The sequence below is a fragment of the Dreissena polymorpha genome, chromosome 2 (genome assembly GCF_020536995.1).
Source record: "Dreissena polymorpha isolate Duluth1 chromosome 2, UMN_Dpol_1.0, whole genome shotgun sequence".
Classification (NCBI taxonomy): domain Eukaryota; kingdom Metazoa; phylum Mollusca; class Bivalvia; order Myida; family Dreissenidae; genus Dreissena; species Dreissena polymorpha.
In genome coordinates, this window is record NC_068356.1 from 42539526 (window position 1) to 42558458 (window position 18933).

General features: G+C 36.2%; 2 protein-coding genes and 2 non-coding genes across 6 annotated transcripts in view; 3 read left to right on the forward strand and 1 right to left on the reverse strand.

The window, feature by feature from the left end:
* LOC127866801 (protein phosphatase 3 catalytic subunit alpha-like) overlaps positions 1 to 18933 on the forward strand; it is a 273905-nt gene that overhangs the window by 96591 nt on the left and 158381 nt on the right. The gene's annotated exons all lie outside the window — the stretch shown is intronic.
* Positions 1 to 18933, forward strand: part of LOC127866800 (uncharacterized) — a 30097-nt gene that overhangs the window by 5043 nt on the left and 6121 nt on the right. For 2 of the 3 annotated variants that reach the window (XM_052407620.1, XM_052407622.1), the window contains 11 exons: positions 3013 to 3136; positions 3715 to 3835; positions 7513 to 7611; positions 8095 to 8160; positions 10794 to 10871; positions 11433 to 11524; positions 12613 to 12710; positions 14131 to 14318; positions 15126 to 15200; positions 16492 to 16611; positions 18370 to 18501. In XM_052407620.1, coding sequence (XP_052263580.1) covers positions 3013 to 3136; positions 3715 to 3835; positions 7513 to 7611; positions 8095 to 8160; positions 10794 to 10871; positions 11433 to 11524; positions 12613 to 12710; positions 14131 to 14318; positions 15126 to 15200; positions 16492 to 16611; positions 18370 to 18501 — 1193 coding nt within the window. The remainder of the gene's footprint in view (positions 1 to 3012; positions 3137 to 3714; positions 3836 to 7512; positions 7612 to 8094; positions 8161 to 10793; positions 10872 to 11432; positions 11525 to 12612; positions 12711 to 14130; positions 14319 to 15125; positions 15201 to 16491; positions 16612 to 18369; positions 18502 to 18933) is intronic. The other variant, XM_052407619.1, reaches the window with a different exon arrangement.
* Positions 5334 to 5450, reverse strand: LOC127870527 (U5 spliceosomal RNA). The gene has a single exon (XR_008044874.1). It is a non-coding gene; the product is annotated as a U5 spliceosomal RNA (small nuclear RNA).
* Positions 16151 to 16267, forward strand: LOC127870526 (U5 spliceosomal RNA). The gene has a single exon (XR_008044873.1). It is a non-coding gene; the product is annotated as a U5 spliceosomal RNA (small nuclear RNA).

Genomic DNA, 18933 nt, shown 5'->3' on the forward strand with positions numbered 1-18933 from the left:
CATTAAATGACGACCTAGTATGTGTTTTACTTTACAAGTCATTCAAAGTTTCACGTCATGGATAAACTGTATATATCGTATTGAATATTAAGAATGACGTACAGTTAGTTTGCAAGTCGCGTAACCCACTTAAGGTAGATTATTAACTTACGGCTCACGCATACATGTCGTTAATCTCTCTCACTCTGCTTCTCTCCTCTGTGTCTGTCTCTGTCAGTGTCTGTCCATACATACCAAAGTTACAATAGGGGTTCTTTATGTCCGGTTTTCTGTACACTTGACACAATGAGGTTCATTCCATTAAAAATCGCTCTTACGGGATTAACATATACTTGTGGGGTTAAAAAGATCAAAGAAACATCAAAGGAATAACACCATAATGTGCCTCTTGTTAGAAAGTCCGTCCGTCAGTCCGCTCGCTTTCTCCGTCCTTTCCTGCCTCTCTCTCTTCAAATGTTTTATGCAGAGTGAGAGAGATTCACGACATAAGAAGGAGGCGTGGATTGGGTTTTGAAAATAAATGTTTACATTTTGCATATATCACTACCAAAAAGAACGAAAATAAACAAACATTACAGTGTGCATTGTCGGAGATGTTTGCAAAGCTGTCAACTTGAAGTCATGTATAATAGATCCAAATTTAGTCCACATTTATGAAAGTCTACTGCCCATAATTGGAACTATAGGCACAAAATATTATTATAAATGTTTAGTTTGCCTACCGGACATATATTTGTACTTGTATGAATCAATTGCTTTACATTTACAATGATTTTCAAACAATAAAAAAAGATACAAATTAGCTGGAAATTAACTTAGCTTCAGAGCGGATATCATTATAAAACCACAAAGTTCAATGAAAATGATCTACAATGCGTCAGAGTGGGCATAAATCAGCTGTAAAAGTGAGCTTTTAAGTTTATAAATGAACTTCACACATGTCATATCTCGACATCTTTGTACAGCACCATGTCATATCATTTTTTCATCAGCACGTTGTATGTAAAGTAGAATTTTTCCACCAATACAAACTTTTTTAAGAAGCCCTGGCGGATATGTTACTCGGGAACATTGGTTAATATGGCTTACCGGTTAATATAATTGTTGGTGAAACAACTTTTTCACTGGCATACCTGTAAAGAAATTTGTAAATAAAGTGCTAAATATGGGACGAATCCCTGCATCGTCGACTTTAAATAGCCATATTTCAATAAATCATGAATATTTATAACAAGGATTTTTCTAACATACATGGTAATACCTCCTTTGCATGCACCAAAATATTTTTTATTTCTAAAATGACTTTAAACAATTATAGACCTGGATTTACTTACCCTACCGAAATTCTTTGAAATATATCGGCTACATCTCCTAACAACAACTTCTCACAGCATGTCGGGTTTCCGGGGGTGTTACAACTTGAAATGTTTTACCCCTACAATTTTCAGTCAGTCAGTAATTTGTGTGTGATTATGAAAGATTTGTGATTTTAGCAGGTTTTATTGTTGTTTCAATTGGAAATATCAATGCAATGTCAGTCCTAAAATTGTTCCAGTTGTTTAAAAACACTTTGTCAAAAATGTGAACAATTTGGTAGTGAAAAAACAACAACTTATCACATCTTTTAAGAAGCACAAACAGCTGTTTGAAGAAAAGTTGATTTGCATTTGTTTTTGCAAAAATAATGTATTTATGCTACAGATTTTTTGTGCATTTAAATTACAAATAGTTTGATAGTTGTTTTGATATGATACATTTTCAAATGTCTTGTGTGTGTTTACTTCTATATTTGCACACATTTATAACTATAAGAAAGATCAACTGATGTTTTGTTTTATAAAAGAAGATCAATATTGAATTTCTAGTAGTTGTACATATTCTCATACTCATTTACTTTTTTATAACTGACTTTGATGTATGATAACAATTCAAGATATTTTATTTAATTATACAAAAACTATTTTACAAAAATATAATCTCTTTAACAAATACGGTTGTTTTCAGTATCTAAAAGTGTTCTTGCTGAACAGATTGTAAACAGTCAAAACAGTCATCCCCTATAAGATGCTGAGATGCTTATCTCATGATCTCAAATTTGGACAACAATTTGTTGAAAAATGTACTTCCATTTTCTTTTGCTGATGCTCATTATTAAATTACTGTCCTCATATTACTTTTATCCAAAATAATAGCTTTGTCACAACGGATAACAAATGTCTATTTAATAAAAATTAAGCACACACACACAAAACTGCTGATAGCGCATATAAGTATAGATCTGCAGAAACAACAAACCTTTTCTTTTCACAAAACAATGTTAACAACCCTTGTTTTCTGGATACGACGGTTGAGTTCAAAAATGGTTTTGATCCATCTAGTAACATGACACCGCCAGGGGGGGGGGGGGTCATTTTCCTTATATTTTTATACTGAAAAAGCCTGTGAACACTCTAAAAGTAACATTTTTTGGACAATCATCATGAAACTTGGTCAAAACATTGTTTTTATTGATATGTCGGATGAGTTTGAAAATGGTCGTGATCAGTGGAAAAACATTGCCGCCAGGGGATGGGGCAGTTTTCTCTTTAATAATGTTTGTAAGAAGCATTTTCCTAATATATATATTTTTTTTAAATCTGAGTATTAAAAACATGGCCGCCAGGGTGGTGGGGTAATTTTCTATATAGGCCTATTGTGAATACTTTGTAACACCTTATTTTTAAAGTCAGTCTTGTCATACTAATAACTTTAAATATTTGCTGTAGAGTTTTAATCTTTGTTTCTAAGTCTCTCAGGTGAGCGACCCAGGGCCCTTTGAGGCCTCTTGTTAGGTGATTTCCTCGGTTTTCATGGAACATTTTCATAATATTGACCTAGGTTGATCTGTGTAAAAATGCACATAAGTCTTGCTCAAGGTAAACAGAGCTTAATTTATGTGTGTAAAGTGTTGCCCATTATTGGCCTGTGCAGTCCCCACAGTCTATGAAACTTGCTAGATAACTCTTTATTCAGGTTTAAAGGACAATATAACAAATAGGACCATAATCAGCATCTGTGGGGAAGCGTTCATACCAGCAGTTATAGAAGGGGACACCGACCCATATACCAACCCCAACTTCTTCATTTCAAAAAGAAGGTATCATTTTATTTTTCAGTGAATGCATTTTTAATTTCATTTTAGAAAAATGTGTTAAAATAATACAAATAAATGAGCAATACCTGTGAAGTTCACTTTTTTCTTTTTAGAACACTAATATTCTATGTTGACACAGTTATATACTGATTCACAGTGAAAGATTGTTGTTAAAGGTGTTCAGTCTCAATCAGGTTGGATCAAAGGTATTATTTTTGCTCATTGTATTGTTTTTGGTTGTTATTGTGTGTGCATAAACTTAATGATTTACAGTTATAATAACCTCACAAATTATAATTAATTGACTGATTTCAATGTGTTTTTTTCATTTAAGTTGCGAAGATGTAAAGTCGAAAATATTTCTTTTACTTTTTTTTATTTTTTTGACTTCCTGGGGCTTTAATTTTAGGCATAAACAATGTTTCACTGACAATAATTAAAAGTTGCAATCATTAAGATGCTTGACATGGTAACATTAAAGAAACAAAAACACCACTTAATAGCCAAATCTGTCTGATATCATTTACATGAGCAGACTGATGCTGTGTTTATACCCATCATGTGCTTGTGTCCTACTGTAGCTGGCAGCCCGACCAGGAGGCGTTGATCTGTCCGCTGTGCAGGAGTAAGTTCGGCGCTCTCAAGCGCAGACACCACTGTCGCCAGTGTGGGCTTGTGGTCTGTGACAAATGCAATGAAAAGGTGGGTAACATTTTGAGGCCCCCTCTCTTTAGGAATTAACTAATGCAATAAAAGCTTCATGTATAACTCAACTCTCTTTACCTGATACTGAATTGTTTATGAGCCTCTCTTTGGGAAACTGGGCTAATAGCATCTGGGTGAGTCATGTTTTTAGAAAACTGGGCTTAATGAATGTGTGTAAAGTATCGTCCCAGATTAGCCTGTGCAGTCTGCACAGGCTAATCAGGGACGACACTTTCCTCCTAAATGTGATTTTTGTTAAAAAGAGACTTCATTTAAACGAAAAATGTCATAAAGGCGCACATGAATTAAGCCCAGTTTTCTCAGAACGCGGCTCTGGGTAAAGTATGGACCCAGATTAGCCTGTTTAGTTGACACTGGCTAATCAATGATGACACTTTCCACTGGCTAATCAGGGATGACACTTTCCACTGACTAATCAGGGATGACACTTTCCACTGGCTAATCAGGGATGACACTTTCCACTGGCTAATCAGGGATGACACTTTCCACTGGCTAATCAGAGATGACACTTTCCACGGGCTAATCAGGGATGACACTTTCCACTGGCTAATCAGGGAAGACACTTTCTACTGGCTAATCAGGGAAGACACTTTCCACTGGCTAATCAGGGAAGACACTTTCCACTGGCTAATCGGGGAAGACACTTTCCACTGGCTAATCAGGGATGACACTTTCCACTGGCTAATCAGGGATGACACTTTCCACTGGCTAATCAGGGAAGACACTTTCTACTGGCTAATCAGGGAAGACACTTTCCACTGGCTAATCAGGGAAGACACTTTCCACTGGCTTATCGGGGAAGACACTTTCCACTGGCTAATCAGGGATGACACTTTCCACTGGCTAATCAGGGATGACACTTTCCACTGGCTAATCAGGGATACACTTTCCACTGTAATGGAATTCCTATAAAGGAATCATTTTCTAAACAAAAATCTAGTCTAAGTGGAATGCACCGTCCTAGGTTAGCCTATGCAAACTGCAAACACTGATTTTAATATGATTGCAATGTAAATATTTGAACTTGATACTAGCGTTTGACATCAAATTGTGCTCAGAGTTTGCTTATACCACTTACCAAATGAAGAAAGAGAACAATAGAAGAAAAATAATAGAGCTACCTTTAACTTACCATGGGGTACAGAGTTTTTTCCTGCAATCTTACTACGTACTCAGTAGACCTAAAGGATGCTTAACTTTCATTTCATTAACAGTAAAATTGACAGTTATCAACTACATAGTAAACAAGCCCTAAACGTCCCTGGCTGACTGTAATGGACTGAATCTAGCTAATCCTTTATGTTAACCCTTTTCTGCGCAGAAGCAATGTGTAAATGTAAACTCACAGCCCGTTAAGGTTTCCAGCTGTTTCCTATAAGTAGGTCAGTACCATTGGTATGTTAAGGTTGGGTATGAAGTGAAGCATGTAAATCTGCAATCTTATTATGGACAAGCATAGTTATTAAGAATATTTACCCTTGGATAGAAGGGCTGCAGAAATAAGTCTATAGACTCATTGATTGTTCCACTGCACGGAAATCTTTAGTAAAAGGCGAAAGATTTATTCGTGACTGTAGTGAAACCAGAGCTGACTTGAATTGCCTGGTGAAGGGTTCTATAAGACAGGTGTATATTTTTGCAATTTGTATTTATTACTGATACTTTTAAAGCAATACAAATTTGTTCTTAAATTGTGTTCTGATTAATGCGTGTTTAAAATTCTCTATACATAAGAAATATAAAATACAATATTTAAAGGGATGTAATAAAAATGTTGAGTTTGTTCCCTTAGTTAAGGATAAATTTTCACCTACAGGTAAAATAGGACACAAAACTCTTGATTAGTTTAGTAATTCCTTTTTTCTTAAATGGACTCTTATCTACTTCAGTTGTTATGACAAGCAAGCTAACTTGTTCGATACATATTTAAAACCACTAAGTATTTGTGGTATTTAACTTGTGATGATTTTAATTGGAATGACAAAACAAAACTGGTTTGTAAATAATACAATAATATAATATACTAATAATATAATATATAATATATTATCTGTAAATATAAGAAAAAATTAGCATTTTCAAGAAAAACAATGATTTTATAAGTTTTTAGCTCACCTGAGCAGGAAGTGCTCATGGTCAGCTTTTGTGATCGCCTTTTGTCCGTCGTCCGTGGTGCGGCGTGCGTTGTGCGGCGTCAATATTTGCCTTGTTTACTCTCTAGAGGCCACATTTATTTCCAATCTTCATGAAATTTGGTCAGAAGATTGGTCTCAATGATATCTCGGATTAGTTTGAAAATGGTTACGTTTGCTTGAAAAACATGGCCGCCAAGGGGCGGGGCATTTTTCCTTAGGTATATGGCTATAATATGGCTATAGTAAAATTTTGTTAACACTCTAGAGGCCACATTTATTGTCTTATCTTCATGAAACTTAGTCAGAAGATTCATCCCAATAATATCTTGGACTAGTTCGAAAATGATGCCGGTTGGTTGAAAAACATGGCTGCCAGGGGGCGGGGCATTTTTCCTTATATGGCTTTAGTAAAACCTTGTTAACACTCAAGAGGCCACATTAATTTTCCGATCTTCATGAAACTTGCTCAGAAGATTTGTCCCAATGATATCTTGGATGAGTTTGAAAATGGTAACCTTTGATTTAAAAACATTGCTGCCAAGGGGCGGGTCATTTTTCCTTTTATGGCTATATATGGCCATAGTAAAATCTTGTTAACACTATAGAGACCACATTTATAGTCCGATCTTCATGAAACTCAGTCAGATGATTCATCCCAATAATATCTTGAACAAGTCTGAAAATGGTGCAGGTTGGTTGAAAAACATGGCCACCACGGGGGGGGGGGGGGAGCATTTTTCCTTATATGACTATAGTAAAACCTTGTTAACACTCTAGAAGTCACATTTATTTTGCGATGATCATGAAACTTGGTCAGAAGATTTGTCCCAATGATATATTGGATGAGTATGAAAATGGTTTTGGTTGCTTTAAAAACTTGGCCACCAGGGGCGGGGCATTTTTCCTTATATGGCTGTATATGGCTATAGTAAAACCTTGTTAACACTCTAGAGGCCACATTTATTGTCCAATCTTCATAAAATTTGGTCTGAAGATTGGTCTCAATGATGTTTTGGATGAGTTCGAAAATAATTATGTTTGCTTGAAACACATGGCTTCCAAGGGGCGGGACATTTTTACTTATATGGCTTTTGTCAAATCTTGTTAACACTCTAGAGGCCACATTTAATGTCCAATCTTCATGAAACTTGGTCAGAAGATTCATCCCAAAAATATCTTGAACGAGTTTAAAAATGATGCCGGTTGGTTGAAAAACATGGCTGCCAGGGGGCGGGGCATTTTTCCTTTCATTTCTATAGTAAAACCTTGTTAACACTCTAAAGGCCACATTTATTTTCCGATGTTCATGAAACTTGGTCAGAAGATTTGTCTCAATAATATATTGTTATCTCAGATGAGTGACGTTGGGCCTTTCAGGCCCTTTTGTTTAATATTGTTTCTGTTTCCCTAGACTCAAATTGTCTGCATGCATTTTTATACACTTTTCAATAACTTGATGACTAATAACGATGAATTAAAATGACTGTGTAGATGCCTGATGACATGTCTGTCTTCCAGTTGCCACTGCCTCAACTGAACGTTCCAGGCCTAGAGCGGGTCTGTGAATCCTGCAAACCTGTGACCGCAGCAGTCACAAGGTCAAGGTCACATTTACCTGTAAGCAGCCCTAATTGAATACTCATTTGCAAACTGTAAAGATGAATTTATGAGTTTTGCCTTACTATTATTTGCAGATTTAAGTACAGTTATTCATTATGTTTACACACTATTTGTACATTTAGGCACCATATTTTTCACTGTATAATACACAAGATTCAAATTTTCCTTTTGAATATTGCAAATACACAGAGTGTTTAGACAGCAGTGGACAGCAGTCTGTGGTCAGACAGCAATGAAAACCATTACAGTATGATAATGTTTAATTTTGATAAGTTACAACATCAGTGAATATTTGTATTTAATACTTATGTCATACCTTTTGGCATAATAAAACATAAACTACCTGTGAACACCAACATTTCGTTCCTAAAAGGTATTGTTTTAAGAATTGTGTGATGCTTCACTCTGTCCCCCATAGATGCAGGTTTTGCTGGTACATGATTATTATTATTTTATTAAATTATTCTTTATTATTTTTAGCAACATAAATTTGCCGCTGTAAAAGAGTTATCCAGTCTTTGCAAGGATGAACGAAACATTGACAAAGTATGTATGATAATTAAGAATCCTCAACAAAGTAGCATGGTAACTAGGAATCATTTCCATAGTAAGTATGGTAACTAGGAATCATTGACAAAGTATGGTAACTAAAAATCATTGACTAAGTAGGTATGATAACTAGGAATCCTTTACAATGTAGATATGGTAACTAGGAATCATCAACAAAGTCTGTAATGGTAACTAGGAATAATCAACAAAGTATGTATGGTAACTAGGACTCATTGATAAAGTATGTATGTTAACTAGGAATAATTGACAATGTAGGAATCATTGACACTTTAGGTATGATAACTAGGAATCATTGACAATGCATGTATGGTTACTAGGAAATATTGACATAGTAGGTAATACTATGGTAACTAGGAATCATTGACAACGTAGGTATGATACCTAGGAATCATTGACAAAGTAGGTACGAGAACTAGGAATCGTTGACAAAGTAGGTAAGGTAACTTGAGGAATTATGGAAAAAGGATGTATGCCAACTAGGAATAATTGGCAAAGTAGGTATGGTAACTAGGAATCATTGACCAAGTAAGTTTGGTAACTAGGAAACATTGACAAAAAGGATCTAAGAGTGTTTCTGTTTCAAAATTATGCAAGTTGCAGAACTACCAGTACTTTCTTATGTAAATGCAAATGAGTCAAACTTTGGGGAAAAGCAGACTCAGTGCATGTTTTAACGTTTATTCCCTGATTAGCGTGTTCAATTTGCACAGGCCTATCACTGACAATACATTCTGCCTAGAATGGACATTCATTTCAAAGGTACTTAATTTAATATAAAAATCATATAAAAGCATAAATGTGGACACCATTGGCTTATATGGGACATCACTTAACGCATGTGCATATAGCTAGATTTTTTCAGAGAGCGTGTGGTGTAATATCGTATAGTGTTAATAAACTACGAAAATAGTTAGGTTCGACCTTTTAATAGATGTTAATACGAACTTGTATATATACAACATAAGAAGTGACGTCGATAGTATACATGACGTCGCATGCATGTTAGCGGATAAACGTCAACGTTATGAATTCCTGACAGCGCGGCTTAAACACTTGATGGCATTTGCAATTATCTAAATACCAAAAAAAAGATATTTGCTGGAAATTGAATGACAGTTATGGTATAAATGCTTTAATTAATTACTTAAGAACTGTACATGTTTTTGTCATGTCCTTCATCAGTAGTGTGAATAGTTATAAGCACAGAAGAGATTTCAGGGTCATACAGTAACATCATGTCGTTATTTCAGGGTCATACAGTAACATCATGTCGTTATGAGGAAGAGATTTCAGGGTCATACAGTAACATCATGTCGTTATGAGGAAAAATATTCATGGATATAAAATAGTGTGTGATTTGTTTTGATATTAACAGTTTAATTAGTAATTAGAAGAAAAAGGTTTATTATCAGTTGAATTTGACATCAGTATGGTGTTCTGGGAACGTGTATCAGTTTTATTGGTTGTATCAAGCAGAATACCTATGAATTCAAGTTCTCATAATACCATACTTAAGAAATAATATTTTTCTATGATGGTTTGTTGTCGAATAACCCACAGTAAGGAGTATAGATGCGTAGGAATTAAATCACGAGTGCGAAGCACGAGTGATTTAATAACACGCATCTATACTCCTTACTGTGGGTTATTCGACAACAAACCATCATAGAAAAATATTATTTCGATTCTAACACGATTCTGATTGATTTGGTTCAAGCTATTGGACGTGAACTATATTTTCCAATACTCCGCCTTTCTTAGATAGTTCTTCTACAAAGTTCACTATTTAGTGACGTCATTGAATTGTACATACATATGACGTTGTTTTCATTCATAAATATTTTGCAAATTACGTCACTTTCATAGAAAACAACAATTGCAGAAACTAAATAACGTCACTTTTATTGATGCTACTGAAAAGCTGACATGCTATATAAATGTTTCTTAATTACGTTTCTTAACAAATAACATTCTTTGCAGGCGTGGTTATGCCACTTCTCAAATATACAATTTGTTGTTTCATTACATTTATATACATGCTACATTTATTACATTTTTTTGAGAGCGGGTTTTAGCAATATTTTCATAATTATTAGGAACTATTTTCGAAACATTAAGCTCCGCCCATACATTATTGCAGAATAACCCACACTTGATTTCCTTCTTTGTCTATAGAAAACAAGTTGCGTGCCGTGTTAGAATAGCATACAATTTTACGTTGATCATATGGTTATTGAATTCGAATTTGTATCAATTAACCTACCAGGCTTCTTTAATGTACCATGTCATTTTGACATATGTCTATTTCTCCTGTTTTACTATTTAAATCATCGATTTTTGGAAGTGTTGTGAACATTACAATGCATATACACCTCACTCTGTTACAAGGGGGTAAAAAGCATGCGTGTAAAGTGTTGGCCCTCAGGGACGACACTTTCCACTTTAATGATATTTTTTTAAAGAAAGTATTTTTTTAGTAAAAATCCAGTTTAGGCGGAAAGTGTCGTTCTGATTAGCCTGTGCAGACTGCACAGGCACATCTGGGACAACACTTTATGCACATTGATGTAACCCTTTTTTCACAGAGCTAGGCTCATATATATTTTCAGATGTTCAAGTTTGGGGGATTTCACACTCTGGTTGCTCAGGCAGGGGAAAGTTTAAAGACACAGAACATGGAGCTACTGGTAGGTTAGAGTTATTGCATTTTGTTGTGTTTTGTATGATGTCCGTCTGTCACAAGCTCTTCATGGCTACATATCAACTATATAAGATTTCAACATTAAACTTCTTAGGTGTATAGATATCAATGAGGAGAAGTTCCATGCACAAGAACCATAATCCTAAACTTTCTTATATAAGAATTCTTGCCCTTTGTTGTTTTTGTATTTTGTAACTTTTTAAGGCTACATCTTAGATACATGTACTATACAAGATTTCAACATGAAACTTTATGGGTATATAGATTTCAATGAGGAGAAATGCCATTCACTGGAACCTTAACCTTACACTTTCTTTAATAAGAGTAATTGTCCTTTGTTGTTGTTTAGGATGGAACTTTAGGGCTATATAATATATTTCAGATACGATACAGGATTTCAACGTATGACTCTATGGTTGTATAGATATCAATGAGCAGAATTGCAATGTGTAATTGCCCTGTTCATCCATCTGTACCCCTCAATGAACAAAATTTATTCTGCAGGTATGTGAATTAAAATAATTTGATTGTTTGTATGTTTTTTCAGGGTCTTGCAGTCGGAGCTCTCAATATGTTGTCCACCTTTGATCCTGTGAGGTCCTACATGGTTCAGAGCAGAATACTCAGTGTACTCTGCCAGTATGCAGCCTTTCAATACAATTCTATCAGGCCATCATGGGGTGGGATGATGGGGTTTCAGACAAACAATGTGGGCCTTCAAGTCACCATTGGGTTGAGCAGTTGGGCTATGTGGTCTTTGAGGGATGGGTTGGGAGGGTGGGTGTATTAGGGCTTAAAGTAACAACAGGGTAGGGTTGGGGTGTGATGAATTTGGGGCCAGTAGGGTCAAGATAAACAGTTTCTCTTAAATAAACTCAGATATGATGGAAATTGATTTTATATAAATTGTGTGAGTAGATAGCATTTATGCTGATCTAGCCTGGGACTGCATTTGGGTCCAATGGGGTAACAGTCAGTATTACTAAAATTATACTAAAATCCTTATAGCAATTTTAGTTTGGATGGAGGTATTTAGTGTTAATTTTTTGTGAAGGTACCATTCATGCAGATCTACCTGGGGATTGCATTTCCAACAGAGGTCACTGTTACTTAAAATGAAAAACATGTTTCCACTAAATACTTTGACTTTGCTTTGAGTTATTGTGTTTTAATTTGGCGTGTATCAATCATACACGCTTACTTATGTTGAGAAACTTTATGGGGCCAGTCAGGTTAGGACAAAGGTCACCGTCAATAAATTTAACATAAAAAATAGTTTGCACTCATTAATTAAACATGTGATGTAGGTATCTGATTGATATTGCATTGTTATTAAATTAAAATAAAGTCCTGGTCAAACAACAAGAATCTGTGTTTGTGGCGTGGCCAAGGTTTCAGACAGAAAATATATAAATTATCAGGGCGGAGAATAGTAGAGCGTGCTGTCCTGGGACAGCTCTTGTTTACCAAAAAATCAATTAAAATTCAAACTGTTTCCAAAAATGAATAAGAACTAGATTACTAACTTTGGAATGTGCATTTTATGTATCTCTAAGGCTTAAAACTCAAAATTTAATACATAATCATAAAGAAAGAAGTGTTCAAACCATTTAGTAAATATCAGTTGAATCAAAAGTCTGGTTTGGTAACAGTTGAAAATTTATGAGTATGTTTGTATGTTTGTCATGAAATTCGGGTAGCATTTTAGTTTGTTATTCATGTTTCAGTATATTGGAGAAAGTGCCCAGTGAACAAGAACAAATAATACTGGACGGTGTGGAAGCTCTCACAACATTCTGCAGGTCTCCAAAGTATCGTGATATTGGTAATGTGAAGCAGTGATTAAGAACTGAATATCATCATATGCACTGGTTGACATTTTAATGCAACTTCCTAAGATGTAAAATCATAAAGCTCCTTCTGGTGGAATACAAATATCCCTAATTAAAATAATTTATGGAGCACTAATTTCTGGTAACTCCTTATTCCTTAGATGAGCACATAAACAGCAGCAGTCATGTTCCATGTCACCACTGCTATACAATTTCCTTATTGTGCTGTTGGCTTATATATTCATATAATTGCTCAAAATTCTTATAAATTGCTTTTATTTGGAGAAAGTTAAAAAAAAGTTACAAAATGTATTATCTGATTTCCAATGTTATTACACTTTATTTAAGAGGGCCATACATGTTAAAGCTGATATTGAATGTAAAAACCTGAGCTGAACAGAAGTTGTTTTTAATTGAGTCATGTTCTGAGAAAACTGGTCATAATGCATGTACGTAAAGTGTTGTCCCAGATTAGCCTATGCAGTCCACACAGGCTAATCAGGGACGACACTTTCCGCTTTTATGGTACCGAAAATCAAGTTTAGGTAGAAAGTGTCCTCTCTAATTAGCCTGTGCACACTGCACAGGCTAATCTGGTACGACACTTTGCGCACATGCATTATGCCCAGTTTTCTCAGAATGCAACTCAATTAAATCAGCATTGTTCTAGAAAAAAATGGCTTAATGCATGTTTTTGTAAATTGTCCACACAGGCTTATCAGGGAAGACATTTTCTGCTTTTATGGATTTTTTTTGTAAAAAGGAAGTCTCTTCTTAACAAAAATCCAATTTAGACGGAAAGTGTCGTCCCTGATTAGCCTGTGTGAACTGCACAGGCTTATCTGGGACAACACTTTACACATGTCCCTGTAATGGATATGGTGTCCACCTAGCGACCGGGAATTTATGGAATCGATCCCCACTGTGGGAGCACACTTTAGATTACCCCCAAAGACACCAAGTACTGGTTCTAGGCCCAGGAAACGGACTCGAGAGCGTTTCAATAAGCCTGAGGTTTTCGATGCATTCGCACTTAAAAATAAATTGGGTCAAACTAACACTTTACATACATGCATTTAGCACTATTGTCCCAGAATGAAGCTCAAAGAAGCCCAAAAATATAGAGTCTTGTTCTGAGAAAACTGGGCATAATGCTTGTGCGTAAAGTGTCGTCACAGATTAGCCTGTGCAGTCTGCACAGGCTTATCAGGAACGACACTTTCCACTTTTATGACATTTTTTGTTTAAATGAAGTCCCTTCTTAGCAAAAATCCAATTAAGGCGGAAAGGGTTGTCCCAGATTAGCCTGTGCGGACTGCAAAGGCTAATATCTGGGACGACACTTTACGCACATGCGTTATGCCCAGTTGTCAGAACGCGCCTCATGTCAAAATTGTGTCATAATTTCACCAGCATTAAAGTGTGGATGTCTGACTGCCATACTAAGGCAGTGCAGCGGCGGTAGTGAGACAGTATCACTGACGATGGTGGGTCTGCTAGGTAGGATCCTGGAAGACTCCTCCATGCACGGCGCGCTCATCCAGGACTCTGGGGCCTCGCTACAGGTGCTACTTAAGATGGCTGCGGTTGGGAGTGTGCAGGTAGGTAGGGAGTGTGCCAGTATGTTGGGAGTGTGCAGGTATGTTGGAAGTGAGCAGGTAGGTTGGGAGTGAGCAGGTAGGTTGGGAGTGAGCAGGTAGGTTCGGAGTGGGCAGGTAGGTTGTAAGTGAGCAGGTAGGTTGGGAGTGAGCAGGTAGGTTGGGAATGAGCAGGTAGGTTGGGAGTGAGCAGATAGGATGGGAGTGAGCAGGTAGGTTCGGAGTGGGCAGGTAGGTTGTAAGTGAGCAGGTAAGTTGGGAGTGAGCAGGTAGGTTGGGAGTGAGCAGGTAGGTTGGGAGTATGCAGGTAGGTTGGGAGTGAGCAGATAGGTTGGGAGTGTGCAGGTAGATTGGGAGTGTGCAGGTAGGCTGGGAGTGTGCAGGTAGGTTGGGAGTATGCAGGTAGGTTTCTTATCTTAATATAACACTATGAGTAACAGCTATCACCAGATTGCTTGGATGAGGTCCGCTGGCAGCTTATGGAAAAAAAGCCGTATGTGGAGTGAGGTTAGCTCACCCAGGATGCGTGTAATGAAATGGATAAACTGGTCCTAGTTATCACTTTGAAGTCGTCTGTTGGTCAATTTTATGCTCTTAGAGTATCAACAGATATATAAATATCAATTGTGTGATGATTATTCAGATAAATAAATTTACCTAAATGGACATATGGGTAGTCAGTAAAAATGTTAAACAAAGCAAATTACAATTTTCAAAGAATAAAATAATGATCACAAGTTATAAACTTTCAAGATTAATTAAAAATTGCTATGATATATGAACGGTTGATGTACAGGCTATTGGTTTCAGATGCAGGCATTGACATTGAAGTGTCTCAACTATCTATCCATGGGAAGTGATTGGAATAAACACAGAATATTACAGGTTATATACATGTCATACAGGGGCCCCTCAATAATGCCACCCTCATGTGCCTCAAGTGGCCCCTCAATAATGCCACCCTCATGTGCCTCAAGTGGCCCCTCAATAATGCCACCCTCATGTGCCTCAAGTGGCCCCTCAATAATGCCACCCTCATGTGCCTCAAGTGGCCCCTCAATAATGCCACCCTCATGTGCCTCAAGTGTTGACCTTTATTAGCCTGTGCAGAGTTCTCAGTCTTATCAGGGAAGACACTTTCCCCATTTATGGTATTTTTTGTTTGATAGAAGTCTCTTCAGTAGAGGCTGAATGTGCTGTTGCTGATAAGCCTGTGCAGACTAGTTGGCTGATTTGGGACAACACTTTATGCACATGCAGTAAACCCTGTTTTTCAAGAGCCTCGCTTAAAGTAATTATTTCATTAATGATTTCTGAAACACACTTTATTTTGTTTCTAATGTTCATAAGTTTTTTTAATATGTTCTGTAATTTCTATATAAAAAAAACATGTAATATTTTACAAACCTGATTTGTTTTGTCATTCTAATAGCATTAAAATCATCATAAGTTAAACACTACAATAGTGTTTAATTACACTATAATAGTGTTTAATTTGAATCTTATCAGTTAAATTGCATTTCATTACAACCAGTAGATTTGAGTCAATTTTTGTTATAAAAGAATAACAGTTACTACAATAATCATGAGTTTTGTGTCTTATTTTACCTGATGTGTGATGATTTGTCCTTAACTAAGGGAACAAACTCAACATTTCTATTACATCCCTTTAAATATTTTATTTTATTTTTAATATGTATTGAGAATTTTACTCACACATTAATCAGAACACAATTTAAGAACTCATTTGTATCGCTTTAAAAGGATCAGTCATAAATATACATTGCAAAAATAAACATCTGTCATATAAAACCCTGCACCATGAAGCATTGAATTAACTCTGGTTTCACTACAGTCACGAATAAATCTTTCGCCTTTTACTAAAGATTTCCGTGCAGTGGAACAATCAATGAGTCTATAGACTTATTTCTGCAGCCCTTCTAACCAAGGGTAAATATATGTAAATTTGTACATTTGTGTTGATAGTTGTAGATTAACACCCTTCATTTCCAACCTTAACGTACAGAAGGTACTGACCGACTTGTAGCAAACAGCATAAAACCTTAACAGACTGTGAGTTTACATTTTCACATTGCTTCTAAGCGAAAAAGCGTTTGCTTCAAGTTTAATTATCAGATAGTAAGATTTGAATGTAACTATTTAAACATTCATGCAGGAAGACTTCACTGCCGGTCGCCCACTGCTCTCGGTGATGAAAACTGAGACGTTGTACATGCAGGTCTGGGTCAATGCCACATGTCTTGTCGCAAACCTGGCCACCAGCGCAGAGGACCAGGTAACCATGGTGACACTCATATGTCACTCAGCTACGTATCTGCCTCTCAGTGGGCAGGGAAGGCATGTTGGACTGGGTCAATTTTTGAAGTCAGCAGTTGGGCCAAGCAAGCTTGAATTATTTTATTATCCTTATTTTATAAGGTCATCTATATTAAACTGAGAACTTGAGCAGGACTGGTTCATATTAAATTGAGAACGTGAGCAGGACTGGTTCATATTAAATTGAGAACGTGAGCAAGACTGGTTGATATTAAATTGAGAACTTGAGCAAGACTGGTTCATATTAAACTGAAACTTGAGCCAGACTGGTTCTCATATGAGCCTTGCTCTGGGAAAACGGGGCTAATTGCATGTGCACTCTGTATATGCTGATCAGGGACGACACTTTCCCCTTAAACTAGGTTTACCTTTAAAGGAAAATTCCTTTTAAACAAATTTTCCATAAAAGGGGTGTTTGTTTGTATGCATTCACTAGTGAAAGGGACTTTCTCACAGATATTTATGCCCCCCTTCGAAGAAGAGGGGGTATATTGTTTTACACATGTCGGACGGTCGCTCCGTCGTTCCGTCCGTCCACCAGATAGTTATTCGGATGATAACTCAAAAACGCTTAGGCCTAGGATCATGAAACTTGATAGGTACATTGATCATGACTGGCAGATGACCCCTATTGATTTTCAGTGCACTAGGTCAAAGGTCAAGGTCACAGTTACTCGAAATAGTAAAATGGTTTCCGAATGATAAGTCAAGAATGCTTACGCCTAGGATCATGAAACTTCAAAGGTACATTGATCATGACTGGCAGATGACCCCTATTGATTTTCAGGTCACTAGGTCAAAGGTCAAGGTCACAGTGACTCGAAACAGTAAAATGGTTTCCGGATGATATCTCAAGAATGCTTACGCCTAGGATCATGAAACTTCATAGGAACATTGATCATGACTGGCAGATAACCCCTCTTAATATTCAGGTCACTAGGTCAAAGGTCACAGTGACTCAAAACAGTTAAATGGTTTCCAGATGATAACTCAAGAATAATTAGGCATAGGATCATGAAACTTCATAGGTACATTGATCATGACTGCCAGCTGACCTATATTGATTTTCAGGTCACTAGGTCAAAGGTCAAGGTCACAGTGACAAAAAACGTTTTCACACAATGGCTGCCACTACAAATGACAGCCCATATTGGGGGAATGGATGTTTTACAAACAGCCCTTGTTTATTAAAAAAATATCATTAAATGAACTTACTAACAAAACTAGTAATTTGGAATATATTTATCTAAATAGTTACAATAAAAAAATTGTTCATGACCTTTGGTTCAAAACCCGGGACCTATGGAAGCAAAAACTAACAGGCTACCCCTACACCATGCTGGCTTTCAAATGTGATTGATAGTTTTAAAGCTATGTTGGTAATACATGTATTTACTAAATTATTGATGAAAAGCCATGTCATTTTTCCCATTTCTATAGGTGATGATCAGTAAACAAACACATGCTTTAAACAATTTTCTACGTCATGAGTGATATTTTCCTTGTTTGAATATGATGCACACATATTTGTATGAGTCTGTGACAATTTGTACATATATTGTCATATATATAGCCAAACTGAAAATGTACCTTTAAAAGAGGTGAGACAAATTTGAAATTGAAAAATAAAAAAATTAAGTGTATCACAATACTGTGAGAAATGTACATGCACATTGATACTGTTTGTTGGATTGTTGCCATTGTGTGTATGTTTTAGGGAGGTCTGGTAGACTGTCGAGATGTGATGATTGAGATGATGATATCTGATGTCGACAACATTGATGTTTTGCGGAACATTATTCGAGGAATATCAAATTTTTCAAAGTTCCAACAAAATTCAAACAAAGTGGTATTAAATAATGAACATGTTTATTAATAAATCTTATTATTGTTATTCAAATATATAGTTTGTGATTCATTAAAATAATAGAGTTTTTCATTCAGTAACTGTTATTTTCACTACAAATATTATACTCTAGAAAATTTTCATATACTAGTAGTTTATTTATTTAGCCAATACAGAAGACTCTGCCAATACTGGACTCTCTGAATACCGGAACTCTCCCGATTCCGGACGGTCGGGCCAGTCCCGTATTTTCTCCTATTTCTTTGTTAAAAAATGTGGTCATTTTCAACGTTAATTACATTGAGTATACCGGACGGTCTAAATTCTCAAGATGCCCGAGGCGTGAAAATAACAATACCTAGTCAGCACAGCGAACGCGGTGTCACACATTTTTCTCGCGCAATTATCGATAATCGGATTAAACATACCATAAAG